The sequence below is a fragment of the Ictalurus punctatus genome, chromosome 26, assembly GCF_001660625.3.
Source record: "Ictalurus punctatus breed USDA103 chromosome 26, Coco_2.0, whole genome shotgun sequence".
Lineage (NCBI taxonomy): Eukaryota > Metazoa > Chordata > Actinopteri > Siluriformes > Ictaluridae > Ictalurus > Ictalurus punctatus.
The window spans coordinates 9,352,242-9,366,698 of record NC_030441.2 but is presented as its reverse complement, the minus strand read 5'-3'; the positions used below and the strand labels follow the sequence as shown (position 1 = coordinate 9,366,698).

Below are 14,457 nucleotides of genomic sequence, written 5' to 3'. Positions count from 1 at the left end.
CAAATAGGGGACTAAATCTGGAATGGGAAGTTCAAAACGCACACACGTGTGTGATGGCTGGGTATCCACAAACCTTTAGCCATATAGTGTAACTGACAAATACAAGAAATAAAATAAACAGCCTACATTGTCTCGATAAGGTGCTTGATTCAAAGCAAGGTGATCCTATTCCCATCACCAATTTGTCCATGTACTGCATTTAGAAATTTGTAGGACAGGCTTCCTAAAAACTTTGTGAATTCATATAAATGTTTTATTCAATATGTTATCTCTGTGTATACAATGGATTGACAAACTGTACATTGCAGACTCTTTTTGCATATATGTAATGTATGTAAATTTTAGTGGTACATATCAACAATGTTTTAATCACTGTCTTGATACAAATAGCCTACAACATGCAGGTCTTCAGTCTTACCCCTTTATTACCATGCAACAGGTGAAACATATGGTGAATCAAGGAAGAAATCTTCAGAAGGAAAGAGATCAAGGGAGGAACAAAACAGACATTGTCCTGCCGTTTCTCAACACATATAAAGGACAACAAAGAAAAGTCATCTTCAAGATTAAAAATCGACGTAAACTCAATTTCTATGCCAACGTGAGAACATACAAGTACAAATGGAAAAAGATGTGAGTGAAATGGGGAAGGTACATTACATGGGGATAGATCAATGAAAAACAAAGAATGTACATCTTGTAATTTTACAAAAATAAATCCAGTCTTCTATGGAACCAGTTAAAACTGGTCAGCAGGGCAAAATATACAGTTTGGGACCCCAGAAAAAAAAGCTCATTTTCAATAGCATACAAGTAAAGGACTTTCAAATGAAAACCAAAAATTAGACTGAAAGTGCATTTTTCAGTCATCTTTCTAGGTGACTGAGAAAATACCCTTTTAGATACTCTAAGAGACTGCATTAATAAAACAGTTGATAAGCTAATGCAAAAGTACCATACAGTTGGTTGTTATTGTTTGTGTTTAGAAATTAGGAATAGCAGTCTTATTGGAAATCATTTAACATTAGCATGGCAGCATCCATAAATATATACATATATAACAATTATCATACAACAAATAAATAAAAAAAACAGTGGGAAGGCATTTTGCAATTTTCTTGACAAACGCGTAACTAATGAAGATGCAATAACATTAAATAATATATATGTATATATAATACTATATTTGCTTTTAAATAAAGAAAAAAACCCTTTCCTTTATGGCAGATTACAACATATTTGCAGTTTATTTATTTTAATTCATTAAGAATAATGTTCAATATCCTCTAAATGTCTAAGTCTTATAAACAGCATTTACTGATGCACAGTGATATTTCCATATTCTCTTGTATTAAACTCCATAAGAGAAACCTCATCAGTGGAAAAGCTAAACAAAATAACACAATCACTCAGTCAAAAATGGTACTTTTCCCTTATGGTACGTGATCACCCCCTTTTATGAGTGGAATGATAAATTAATTGCTAATGGAAAACATTGTGCATTCAGTCATGATTTTAATCCTAACATAAAAAATAGCATTTCGTTTCCACCTATGTACCAACAGCATACTCAGTTTCTAAGATCTCATATGCACTTTTGCTACTATAAATGGCAAAGGGAATAACAATACATTTGACCAATACATCTGACCACAGCCATGACCTGTGTGACAGCATCACCATGCACTCAGCCATCATCATTCACTTCATCATTCATGAACAGCTGCTGTCATTGGTCGTGGGCTTCAGGGCTTGGTTGTACTAAAGTCAGATTAGAAAAAAAAAACATAGAGGCCGATAACTATGTTGACTTCAGACAACAAAATTCCTTTTAAAAAGCCGTTATCCGAGGGTCAGGTAAGTGAGCTGAGGCATATTGAGGGTATTTGTGATATGTATACTGTTCCCCTGTGAGGGGTTATGTCCACCCTGAATGCCTAGAGGCATGATTATCAATGTCATATCTCTTAACTGTTCACAGATTAAAACCTAGTGCAATTCAATGCTATTCTGTCAGTCATTCTTATGAGCGATAATAACTAAAAGGAAGAAATTAACCCAAGCACCAGTTCTCCAGCCAGTCTGGCAGCTCCACACCGTCTCTACCATTTACTGTATTTTAAGCACATCTTTCTTACATGATGTAGCATGTTTCTTCATATTGTCCACATTTAATTTATGTGCACTAATCTTGACATTATACATGGAAAACGTTATAGAAAAGACCAAACAAAAGAAAGGGGCCAACGAGGAACAAAAGACAGCAACAATAACAGATTTAACAGTAGTCAGTACAGGACAGATCTGTACAGGAATCAATCAAGACAAATGCTGGTACACTGTGGTATTCTACAAAACCACAATAACATGAAAAGTCCAACTGAAAACCTGTGGGTAGCTGTCAGCAGGCAAAGCTACCAGACAAGGCAGATGAAAATATGGCATTTTCACAGAGGATTGTCACAGGAATAAAGGCAGAACTGAAAGAAAAGGGACTTTTAAAAAGACATTCCGTATCGCATAGGACATTCCAATGACAGACTCTTGATGCTGAGCATTCTGTGGCCCCGCTCTTCCTCCTCATCCATCTCCTCCAGACTCTCACAGTCTTTATGAGCAACACACCCTTGTCCTTTGACCACCCCTTGATTCATTTGTTCCAGTGGATAAACACTACAGCACGGAGATTTTTCCTCTTTTTTCCTTTCACAAGCCAAAGACACAAACGTGTGATTTGAAAAAAAAGTAGCACATGTGGAGAGTCCCTCCAAAGGGGAGGGGAAGGGGAATAGGGCTATGTCTCCTTGTCAGGCTTGCTGACAGGCTTGCCACCATTCATTACAACTGGCTCTGTGCTTTTGCTGGGAAGAACTCCAGCCTTTGGGACTGCTTCACCAACGTCGTGCAAGGAGGGCTCACGATACATGGCAACTGTAGATGAAAGAACATCATTGGTTGGGCAGAGAATGGGGACAAGGGAAATGCAGCTCTTACTTTTGGCAAAGTCAGGCGTTGCACAGGTGTATGAAATTGAGCTTCAATGTATTAGAAGGTATGTCTAAGACGATGATTAATAATCACTTCACATTTTCATTTGCAAGCAGTTATTTCCAATGCTGTTAATAACAATTTAGAGTCCAAATCATTATACTCTATAAATTTAATTTTAGATTTATGTTTATCTAATTGCTTTTTTAAAATTGTTAAAACTTTAAGCACTCAGAAGGAACTAGCAACCTGACTAGATTAAAGCAATCAAAATCAAGAGTAACCCAAACCTACTGTACGTTTACCTTCTATGGGCTTGGGTAGAAAGTGTGCAGCTGGTTTCGTCTTTTTCACCCGGTTCCCCTTCATAGGCTGGCCCTCTTTATTTAGGCCTAGGAACCAGGCCCGTCCTGACTCCTGCTGTCTGTAGAGCATGGATGAATAAATGACGTAGTAGTTTTCAAAAACCGACTCTTTGAACTTGCATTCTGGTGTGAAAAGCTCCTACAAGACAAAGAAGAAGATATACAGAAGACAATGTAACTACATTAGCTTTGCTAAAGATTTTGATTTGTGGCAATACAACTGGTTTATTGTCAGACTGGAGGGTCTACTGGTAAATTAAGGTAACTGGACTTGTGATCACATCTTGAAAACATTTTGCCAGTAAAATGAGGTCTCCATGTGCAGTTACTTTGTGTTGACACTACTGAACACACTTAGATGACTATAAATCTACATGGATGTCTGATAGGGCATCAAAAACATACCCATTTACGAGTTTTATTAAAAACACAAGCTCAAAGAAGAGGATGTTTTGAGTATGTACTTCACTATACTTGGCAATTAGTGTATATATACATATATATATATATATATATATATATATATATATATATATATATATATATATATATATATATATATACTGACGAGTGAGAGAGAGAGAGAAAGAGAGAGAGAGATGTGATGCCCAAATTTTAATTCTTGTAAAAATGTCGTCACCTAAAAGTATGAGGACATGTATTACTACTGAACTGTTGCCAAGGTAACACAATCACAGGTTCAACAAAGGCACCAAGCAATTTGGGAAAGTTGCCTTGAAATATAATTGTACCTATACATGATTGGAATGAAAGCCTCAGCAGGTTATAGCATGCTTCACAGCACAATATTTCCTTTAAAAAGTCCTTTAAAGAAAGCAGTCAATGAAAACACACACACACACACACACACACACACACACACACACACACACACACACAAATTAAGGGGAAGAGCTGTCGACTAATTTCACATCTTCACCTTGATATGAAACATACACAAGGCTTTGCTGAACATGTGAGTCATTGTGGACACATTATTTTGATGGAGGTCCATTTGTATTGTCTGTGCCATTTAGTAAGCAAAACACAGTATGAGCTTTAGTTGGCATTTATTTCATTGCATCACAGCTAGAATGTTAATTAGCTAGGGTTTTTTTATGTACATGCATCCATAATCAAGGGTAGGCATTAATTAAGACCTCTCTCTCTCTGGGGGGCTCTACTTCTATTGTGTTTGCCAACCTAGCAACTCATAGTTAAGCTCTGAATCACATGAAAGTGATTTTAATACCTCTCTAATTCAAAACGTAGTCACATAATTTCACCATATAGTATTTTCCCTAAGATACATGTGTATGATTTGATATTGTATGGTAGGCAAGGATAAGCTAATAATCTAAAAACTTGCTAGATCGAGTGGGAAGCAATGATAATGAAGAATGTCACATTTTGAGTGAAAATTCCCAAGGGATATTGTTCTTTCCTCACCCAGTGGAAGGAGTAGGAGGGAGTAGTGTTTTAATACTGCACAGCACTAGAGTGCTAATAAGACTGTGCGTGAAGTAAACAAATAAAATGAGAAGGAAGTTAGAAAGGCAGAGGGCCAAATTGAATGCAACCCTGTGGCATCATAAAAGTTTAAAGACTAGTTTAAAGACTAAAATGGCATTCTCTGCAGCTTTTTAATTTTTCAAAGGGGGAGGGATGTACTTTTTATGCATCGAAATCTGGGATGTTGGCAAGCCTTCAAAAGGGAGTTAGCTTCTGGTGTAGGCATCCCTAACACACATGGGGAAGCACAATATAGTGAAAGAGCTTTCAGAGATGCTGAGGAAAATCTCTCACCCAGAGACATGTAGTTCAGGCACATCAATAGTCCTCAATACTGATGAAGTCAAACAAAAATTAGTAGATGCTTTAAATATTTATATATATTTGCCATCAATTCACACCTATTGACTCTGATTCCCTCACAAACATCTGTAGAAACACATATACAGTAAATAGGATGTGTCTATTTAAACAAACAAACAAGATTCATTACTTATACAGTATATTTCTGAGTACTGAATAATAATTATGAATAAAAATTTATTTATATTTATTTACAGACAGATATTGGTTTGTCAGTCACAAATGTTGGTTTGTCAGTTGAAAAATTTCGGTTTCTCCAGATAAATGGTATTTCAACCACAAATTCAAAAGGATAATTGTTTTCTTGCCCAAAACTTTAAAAGACAGGTATTGTAAAGATGATTTGTTCAAGTAATACAGTTAATATTTATTCACTCATCTTCAGTAACCATCTATCCTGGCAGGGTCGTGGTGGATCCAGAGCCTATCCTGAGAACACTAGGCTCAAGGTGGGAATAAATTCTAGAGAGGATGGAACAGTAGTCCATTGCGGGACATCATTGAATTTGGCGAAGCAAACCATTACAAAACTCCTCCTCCCTTATGCATTTTACTACCAAATGTGGGATGAGTTCACTGTGGGGAGGCACTGATGGGAGCCATTGCTGGCCCCCTGGAAGGTACGGCACAATGGGCTTCACAATGTCTCTTAAGCCCTGTTTACACTAGTGCGTTTTCGTTTTACAATGCATAACTTTTGCTACGGTTACGACTTATCTACACTACTCTGGCGTTTTCGACCCTCGAAAATGGAGACTTTGGGAAATGCCGAAGACCCCATTTTAGTTTGTAAACTCCAGACCCGTGTTTAAGTGTAAACAGACCAAAACAAAGACTTTTGAAAATGAAGGAATGGCTGCCCTGATTGGGTCTTCTGGATCATTGCGTATCCTTCCCTGATTCGTCAAGCCCGTACAATATGACCATTACGCTACCTTGATCATATACACAACAACATGGCAACTGAACCGCAAGCTTTGATGAATTTGTTGTCATTCTTGAGACCTACGAGGTGGTCTCACCTGCTGAGCTCCAGCCAGAGGTCAACGTAGCGACCTCGGCACCTGAACTCCAGCTCGAGACCTACGAGGTGGTCTCACCTGCAGAGCTCCAACCAGAGGTCAACGTGGCAACCTCACCTCCAGAGCTCCAGCTCGAGACCTATGAAGTGATTTCACCTGCAGAGCTGTAACAAGAGGTCAACGTGACGACCTTACCTCCAGAGCTCCAGTTTGAGACCTACGAGGTGGTCTCACCTGCTGAGCTCCAGCCGGAGGTCAACGTGGTGACCTTGGCTCCAGAGCTCCAACCTGAGACCCACGAGGAGGTCTCACCTGCCGAGGTCCAGCCAGAGATCAATGTTGCGACCACGGCACCTGAGCTTCAGCTCGAGAAATACGAGGTGGTTTCACCTGCAGAGCTCCAACCAGAGGTCAACGTGGCGACCTCACTTCCAGAGCTCCAACCTGAGAACCATGAGGCGGTCTCATGTCCAAAGATCCAGCTCGAGATCCACGAGGTGGTCTCACCTGCAGAGCACCAGCATGAGATGCACGAGGCGGTCTCATCCCCAGAGCTTCAGCATGAGACCCATGAGGCAGTCTCATCCCCAGAGCCCCAGCATGAGACCCACGACGTGGTCTCATTCCCAGAGTTCCAGCATGAGATCCACGAGGTGGTCTCATCTCCAGAACTCCAGCAGAAAGTCAAGTTCATGTCTGAGGTCGAAGAGACGGCCTCTCAAGCAAAATTCTTGTCCGAGGTCAAAGAAGCGAACTTTCAAACCAAGTTCCTGTCAGAGGTCAAAGAGACAGCCTCTCACGCCAAGTTTGTGTCCGAGGTCAAAGAGGATGTCGCTCCGCCTTCTTGCTCCACTGAGGATGTCGCTCTGCCTGCCTGCTCTGCTGAGGACTTTGCTCTGCCTTCCTGCTCCGCTGAGGACGTCGCTCTGCCTTCCTGCTCCGCTGATGATGCCGCTCAGTCTCCCGGTTCATGTGAAGACATTTAGCCCAGGGTGCCAGGACCGCCGGTGAAGGGAGTGTATTTTGGCGCTTCAGGAGAAGCGCCCTTGGGAGGCCTGCACTGCGGCCTACAAGCATGGCTGCCATGGACTACACTTCAAATACACACACGTTCACCTTCTCCGGAATTCTAATCACACACACCTGTTTCCAATCTCACACACCACAGTACATAAGAGAGTTTTAGACATTTAAACACTATCACTTTGCGTAGTAGTGAGTTTAATTCCCTTACCAAGCGACTGTTCTTTGTTCTCGTTTCATTTCAAGTTCTCTGACCCCGTTTCTCATTTCTTGACTCTGATTATTGCCTCGCCTTATTTATGCCCGTTTGCCGATCGCCTGACCTTTTGCATGTTTTTGGACCACGCTTTGGATTACTGATTTGGATTTGTCTGCCTTTACCTACTTTAATAAAACTGTTTAACTGCACTTGCATCCATCCTAATCTCCATTACGTGAGTAACGTGACAGCTGTATTTGCTCATTTACCAGAACCAAACTGGAGAGTGATATGTTAATACATCTTATATTCCTCTTATAATCAACCAAACATAATGTATGTGGAAAAGAGAATGTAAGAAAGGTAATTTGAATGATAAAAGCTGGTCAAACATTACATGAACACTATCATTAATCATTAAGTCATGAATGCCAAACAAACTTAATTTAGAACATGAAGGTAATATAATCTGTTAGCTGGAAGCTTTTGATGTCAAAGCCAACAGGATGGGTTATTACATGCATCTGGTTTTAATATCACATAAGCAGAGGTCAATTTAATGTGAGTTTGCATCTGTTATAAGAAAACGAATAGCACTTGACTGGAACTCATCTAGATTAGCACCAAAGCCAAATGCAAACATCTGCAGACTTAGACTTTATTGTCACATCGGATTCATCTGGATTACAAATGACACTTACACCGATTGTTACAGACATTATTTGTATTGCAAAGAATATGCTCTTAAAATCATTTTTCCAAGTCAAAATTCATTACTTCTCAGCAGGTAAAAATAAAAAGCTGAAAATTGCTGCCTGCTTAAGTGTGAAACACCCACTTGTTTCTACCTTGTAGAACCTCCTTTTGCTGCAAAAATAGCTCTGTTGGGGTAAGCTCCGAAAATCTTTGCACACTGTTTGGGAGTGGTTTTTGCCCATTCTTCCTAGCAGATTAACTGCAGGTTGTTCAAGGATTGGTTGTTGGTAGGATGATGCTTGTGGGCCACAAATTTGAAATAGTGCCACAGATTCTTAATTGGATTTAGATCTGGACTTTGACTTGGGATCATTGTCTTGCTGAATGGAGCAGCTTCTCCCACACTTTAGATTTTTAGTAGACAGAAGCAGATTGTCTTTTAATATCTCCCTGTATTTTGCACCATCCATCTGTCCTTCAATTTTAACAAAATGAACAGTGCTCACTGAGGAAAAGTATCCCCACAACATTCTGCTGCCACCCTCATACATCACTATTAGGATGGAGTGTGCAGGAATGGGCAGTGCACCACACATACTTATGTTTTGAATTTTGGCCAAAAATCTCAATTTTTGTCTCATCTGACCACAAAATCTCATCCCACATTTTCTGGAAAACTAAAAAAAACACAACTTTGCTTTGATGTGTTCTTTCTTCAATAATGGTTTCTTTATAGCCACCTATACAAGCCAATTGTATGCAGAATTCTTGATATTGTTGACTGGTACACCTTCACAGGTCACAGCCACTGAACTCTGTAGCTCCTTCAAAGTGATTGTTGGCCTCTCTGTGGCTTCCCCCACAAGTTCCCCTCTGGTCTTATGCTGAAGTTTTGAGGGACAACTTTGTCTAGGTCGGGCCTGGGTGGTGTGATGCAGCTTCTATTTCCTCACAATTGATCCAACAATGCTCTATGAGATATCCAAAAAAATAGATAGCTATAACTTTATTGTCGTTGCACAGTACAGATACTCAGCAACGGAATGCAGTTTTGGCAGCTACCAGACATTTTGTGCAAATTGTGCATTGAGCAAAGTACAAGTTGAAAATGTAAAAAATATATATACATACAAATGCATTTATTTATTCATCCATCCATCCATTTTCCATACCGCTTATCCTTCAGGGTCGTGGGACATTTATATATATATTATCACGTAGATATATAAAAATGACCTAGGATATGCTGTATACTCTGAGTCTACAATTACATAGCGATAATACAGAATGTACAGTGTAGCAAAGAGCTGAAGGATGATTACAGACAGAAAACATTAGTTGCCTATTGGTTTAGTGTAGAGTTCAACAGGGTTGTGGGGAAGCTGGGCCCGAGCCTGCTGGTTCAGGTGCAAATGTTCCTGTATCTCCTCCTGAATGGAAGGATATTATTTTGTAGCCTTTTCCTATGTTGTGCATCCAGACAAAGTAAACCTTTTTAGTGATTCACAGCTAGAAGCCAATCATATCCTTGTTAAGGAAATATCGTTCATCTGTGTAAACTTGGAGCTTTCACAGCTCAGGGATTGAATATTTATGCAAAAATAATTTTTCAGTTAGTATTTTTTGTTATAGAATATTTTCTTACACAAAATGAATATCACTTTAAATGGATTCATTTTGAGGGTAAGTCTTTTTAAATAAAATATGACAGCACATTTGAATAAATAAATTAAAACGACAGCACAAAATATCAAAGTGTCATTTGTAATCCAGACAAATTTGATAAGGTTTAAGGGGGTATTTTTGCAAAGCACACTTTGTACATAATGTTATGTACTTAATACAATACATTCATGTATATAATAAATATGCTATATTACTGATATAACTATATATTTCACTGGGTGGTGACAGAAGATAAAAATCAAATTTAAACCTTTTCTTCACAATTTGGTCACCTGCCCTATACAATAGCTACCAAACGGGGAGGGTAAAGGCACATGGTTCCTCAAAAATGTGAAAATAGCCAACCCCTTCTGTTTGAACTGCTGCTCATGCTATGAAGCGTAATGCACTCTAAGGAAAAAGCTATCGGTCCTCTTCCTGAGCTCAGAGATGGATGGCTGTAGAGCGAACGCTTTTCTGTCACGCCACTCCACAAGCCAAACGTATCTGGAATTAAAATACAAAGGAGAAATACTTTTTTACCAGTGGGAGTGAAATTATTCCAGCAAGTGGTTTTGAAAAGCACAGCTTCTCTTAATGCATTGGACATGTGCTGTAAAATGGCTTGGAATATGTTTCACTAATGTGTATTCTCTAAGTATTAATGTATAGAACAAAAAAGAAAAGTATGGCTCCAGCTGTTGACCTCTGGTGAAAAATAGCGGACGGATATGAAATAAATAACAGCCTCAACATAAGTCAAGCCTTCCATTCTGTTATTTGGCAGTAATTGCTGCAATTTGTCATTCTCTACAGTCAAGCCACAAAGCACAACAGGGAGACATGCTTGCCAGGCCACACACCACATGGGCATAAAGACATTAAGAGTAATGTTGTACCTTCCCATACACCTCATGCACTTCATCAGGTTAATACTGTGAGTGTATTTGTAAACAAGGTTTAGGATAAGGTGCCTGAGTAACGTGTTGGGCTTCTATCTTCAATGTGCCATGGCAAGTCTCTGGAAGTGTACTGTAGGGATGAACAGCATTTTTCCAAAAGATTTTCACTCAATTTAGTGTTTTAATGGCAGTACTGGCTAACATGTCAGTCCAAAATCTCTGAGAAGTGTTTAACTGGGTTGGGATCTAGTGCCTCCAGGCCATAGCATATGATTTACAGAATTTTCACAAACCATTTAGTAAGTCCTCAATCCCTGTGGATGAGCACACTGTCATACTGGAAAAGAACACTCTCAAGGGGATAGAAATGCTTCATCGTAATAAACATACAGTAAATGTGATCAGAAAGAACAACTTTTTTATTGGTTTGCAATAACCCTTTCTTCGAAGGGGACAAATGGACACAAACCAGACCAGAAAAATGTCCCTCACAACATAACACACCATAGCTATCATAAGCTGTACACAAAGAAGTTTTTTTTTTTTAATAGCACCCACATGATTACCTTTATCATTTATCAAATGCATTTCCATGCACTAGACGAACGCCAACAGAGCATGTGGTTCAAGGCGCACACTGCTCTCAAAGAATAAAACACAAAACAGTGGTATGATACCATTATCACTTCAAAGTTTTTATTATTACCACTTTAATTAACGGAATGCCCGATGTATTTTTTCCATTAAATAAAGAACATGCTTTATATTCATTAATAATCACAGTTTATTATTGTGAAAAAACTGGAAAAAAAATTCTTGTTACAATTTGCATGTAAGAAACTATAAACAGCAATTCCTTCATTAGCCTCGCTTTTTTTTCTCTCCTGAAGTTAAGAACACACAAAAAAATACAGCTCGTCATGTTACAGAGAAATTGGAAGTCGCAAAAACCGCTGTCCTAAGGATTCTCCCATGGTTGAAAACTTACAGACAGTTACACTGAACTGATGTTGGAGACTCCTTCCATAAATGTTAAACAAATGTCTCTTTACAGAAAGCTTTACCGTAGCAAAGACTATACCTTCTTCTTTTTAAAATAAAAACACAGTTTTAATCCCTTCATGATTAGTCTTTGATTATGTCACATGCCCACCATTCAAGTCCCTGTAAATTAGCTGTTACTATAGAAATGATAAAGTATTAGAATGAGTGCATTAATTTAAACCTGTGATTTGCCTTGCCGCCAGCACTACTGTCAGAGCTGCAGTTATAGAAAATGACATATTCTGACCAATCTGAAAATCTTTTTCCAGCTAGTTAGAATCATAGAACCTTAATATGATTTTGCATTTGTCTTAAGGTCAATGCCTCACAGCAATCGATTGGTGATTCTTTGCAAATTTCCCGATGTGACTCCGCTTCCACCCATATATATTGAATATACAAATCTTTAACTATATTATATGTATTAAGAGTGATATTTTACAATTGAAGAGTTTGTAATTAACACGTAGAGAATCACTTCACACCCAGCCATCTGCTGAGCACAGAGACTAGGTGTCAAAGGAAGAGTGCTAAAACCACACTTCTCATTATATGAAAAAAGAACCCTGCTCCATTTGCATTCACAAAGTTATGCTGCCAGGGTAACATGAGTATACACACTCCATAGTAACGGTGCATACTGAAAATGCACTGCAACCTTACATTGCACTGACACATAAAGTATAAACAATTAAAACAAATAATTGTATAAACAATTAAACAATACAATTTTGTTTGTTTGTTTATTTAAAAAAAAACTATTTTTAATTCCTCATAAGCTAGTTAATATTTAGAAAAATGTATGGAACTCAACTTTGTTTCTTTCAATGATAGTGAGTGAGAACTAGACAAAGCAAAGTTGCAATCTGCAGTTGATCAGGTATCAGAAGATGCAAAGTGTATTGCATCCTTATGCATACATAACAGTGTGCTGGTTTATAGCAGTTTCACATGATACTCTGGATGAATGTACTTAAGAAGGCAAAATCATCATTATTCATTTGATTTATGAAATTGTTATCTATGAAATTGAAATGATTCTAATTCTACTTACTCCACTGTAATACTCTGTATGTATGTGAAAGCCCTTACATTGAAGCTACTGTATAAAATTATCAGCTTTGTGGATAAATTCTCTGGAATTTCTCTGGAACAAGGACAATATAAACCAGTTCTGATGTAGCTTATTTCATTTATCGTTTAAATATAGACAAACCAAAATGAATGGGAATCAAAGAAATGCTCCTTCTAACTGGTCTTCTTGTTCTGAGAAACCGAGAAACCCCAGCCCGTTTGGTCTCTTTGGGTCCTTTGAAATCCTCAATATAGGAAGTAAATCATTACTAGTAGAACGGCTACAAATAGGTATTCATGAAAAACTTCAATTACAGTACAATGTTATAAAATTTTACATAAGATGACATTTTTGGATTTTAGATTCATGCAATTGTGATTTTGTGAGCTATATGGTATTTGCATAGTGAAATGTAACAGCAAAATGACTGAGTGGATCTATTTACCCAGAGACCAGTTGTATGGAATTGAAAATTTGTTTACTGTTATCTGGGGTTTTATTTATCAACATTAAATCATTTTGATTACTGGATGGTCACAATCATTCTTAAAATGCAGCTATGCCAGAATCTGTGTCTTCAGCTATGAGACAAGTCCCCATAAAATCGATAACACACAAGTCATGAAATTTCTGCATTATGCTGGCCTGAAACCTTAAAATCGAAGATAGTTGTGAAAAGGGAACAAAACTAACAAAAAATAATTACTATATCTCTGGATCGTGTACAACCTATCAGAATATACTATTGCATTAATACCTTTATGAAGACTTGGCTCATAATTAAGGACATAAATTCTGGCTTTGGCACACCCATCAAACTGGACAAGGATGCACATATCACAGAAAATCACAAGATGAAAAGAGTTTGTCTTTATGTCAACCGGCAGTGGTGTGGAAACCTTGCTGTCAACAATACCAAGTGACAGTTGAGTTTATTTGGTATGAATCTTCCCTCTGGATGGAGTTATAGGATCCAAAATAAATTTCCTTTTACTCCATGCAGAATAAATATACTTAATTTGTACACAACGTACTTTGTATGATATTATTCTCTGCTTTTAAGGGTTCTGTGTTATTTGTGTTACAGTTTTATGAGCCATGCTGCAAAACATTTTTTGAGTTTATGTAATTAAGTTCTAGCTTCAGATAAGTCTGCTACAAACATGCATTAAAAGGCAACGATTTCTGTAAGCTATTCAGTTGCACTGAAATCTAAATGGCCCACTGCATGTAATCTTATTTTAACTATGCTCAGCATCAGTTGTGAGAATCTTTTTTTTTTTTTTTTGCCAGTTTCCACAAAAATACCAATTAAGAAGACAAGAGTAAGAGACACAATACAGACAGTAAACGCAGGTATGCATTATTTGTCTGTTTGCTTCCGTTAAGAAAAAAAAAATCAGAAGATATATTTCAAGTCATTGTCTGCTTGTCTATTTGTATTTGACTATGGATCAACCAATAATAAACATGCTTACTAGATTTAAAATCCATACATCAATGATGGGCATGATACTGGAATTGTTGATCAAAACAAACAAACAAACAAACAAAAAACATAAAATTTGGTAATTATAACCTGAACAGGACTTTATTAAGAGTT

The 14,457-nt window shown here is 37.9% G+C and overlaps 1 protein-coding gene across 2 annotated transcripts in view; it reads right to left on the bottom strand.

The window, feature by feature from the left end:
* Window positions 1–407: 407 nt before the first annotated feature.
* The window catches only part of LOC108258297 (fibroblast growth factor 14), a 72,454-nt gene continuing 58,404 nt past the window's right edge, over window positions 408–14,457 (bottom strand). For both annotated transcript variants that reach the window (XM_017456840.3, XM_017456842.3), the window contains exons 4-5: window positions 3,294–3,492; window positions 408–2,931 (exon numbers count right to left, since the gene is read on the bottom strand). In XM_017456840.3, the coding sequence (XP_017312329.1) occupies window positions 2,795–2,931; window positions 3,294–3,492 (336 nt within the window). In that variant the 3' untranslated portion in view covers window positions 408–2,794. The remainder of the gene's footprint in view (window positions 2,932–3,293; window positions 3,493–14,457) is intronic.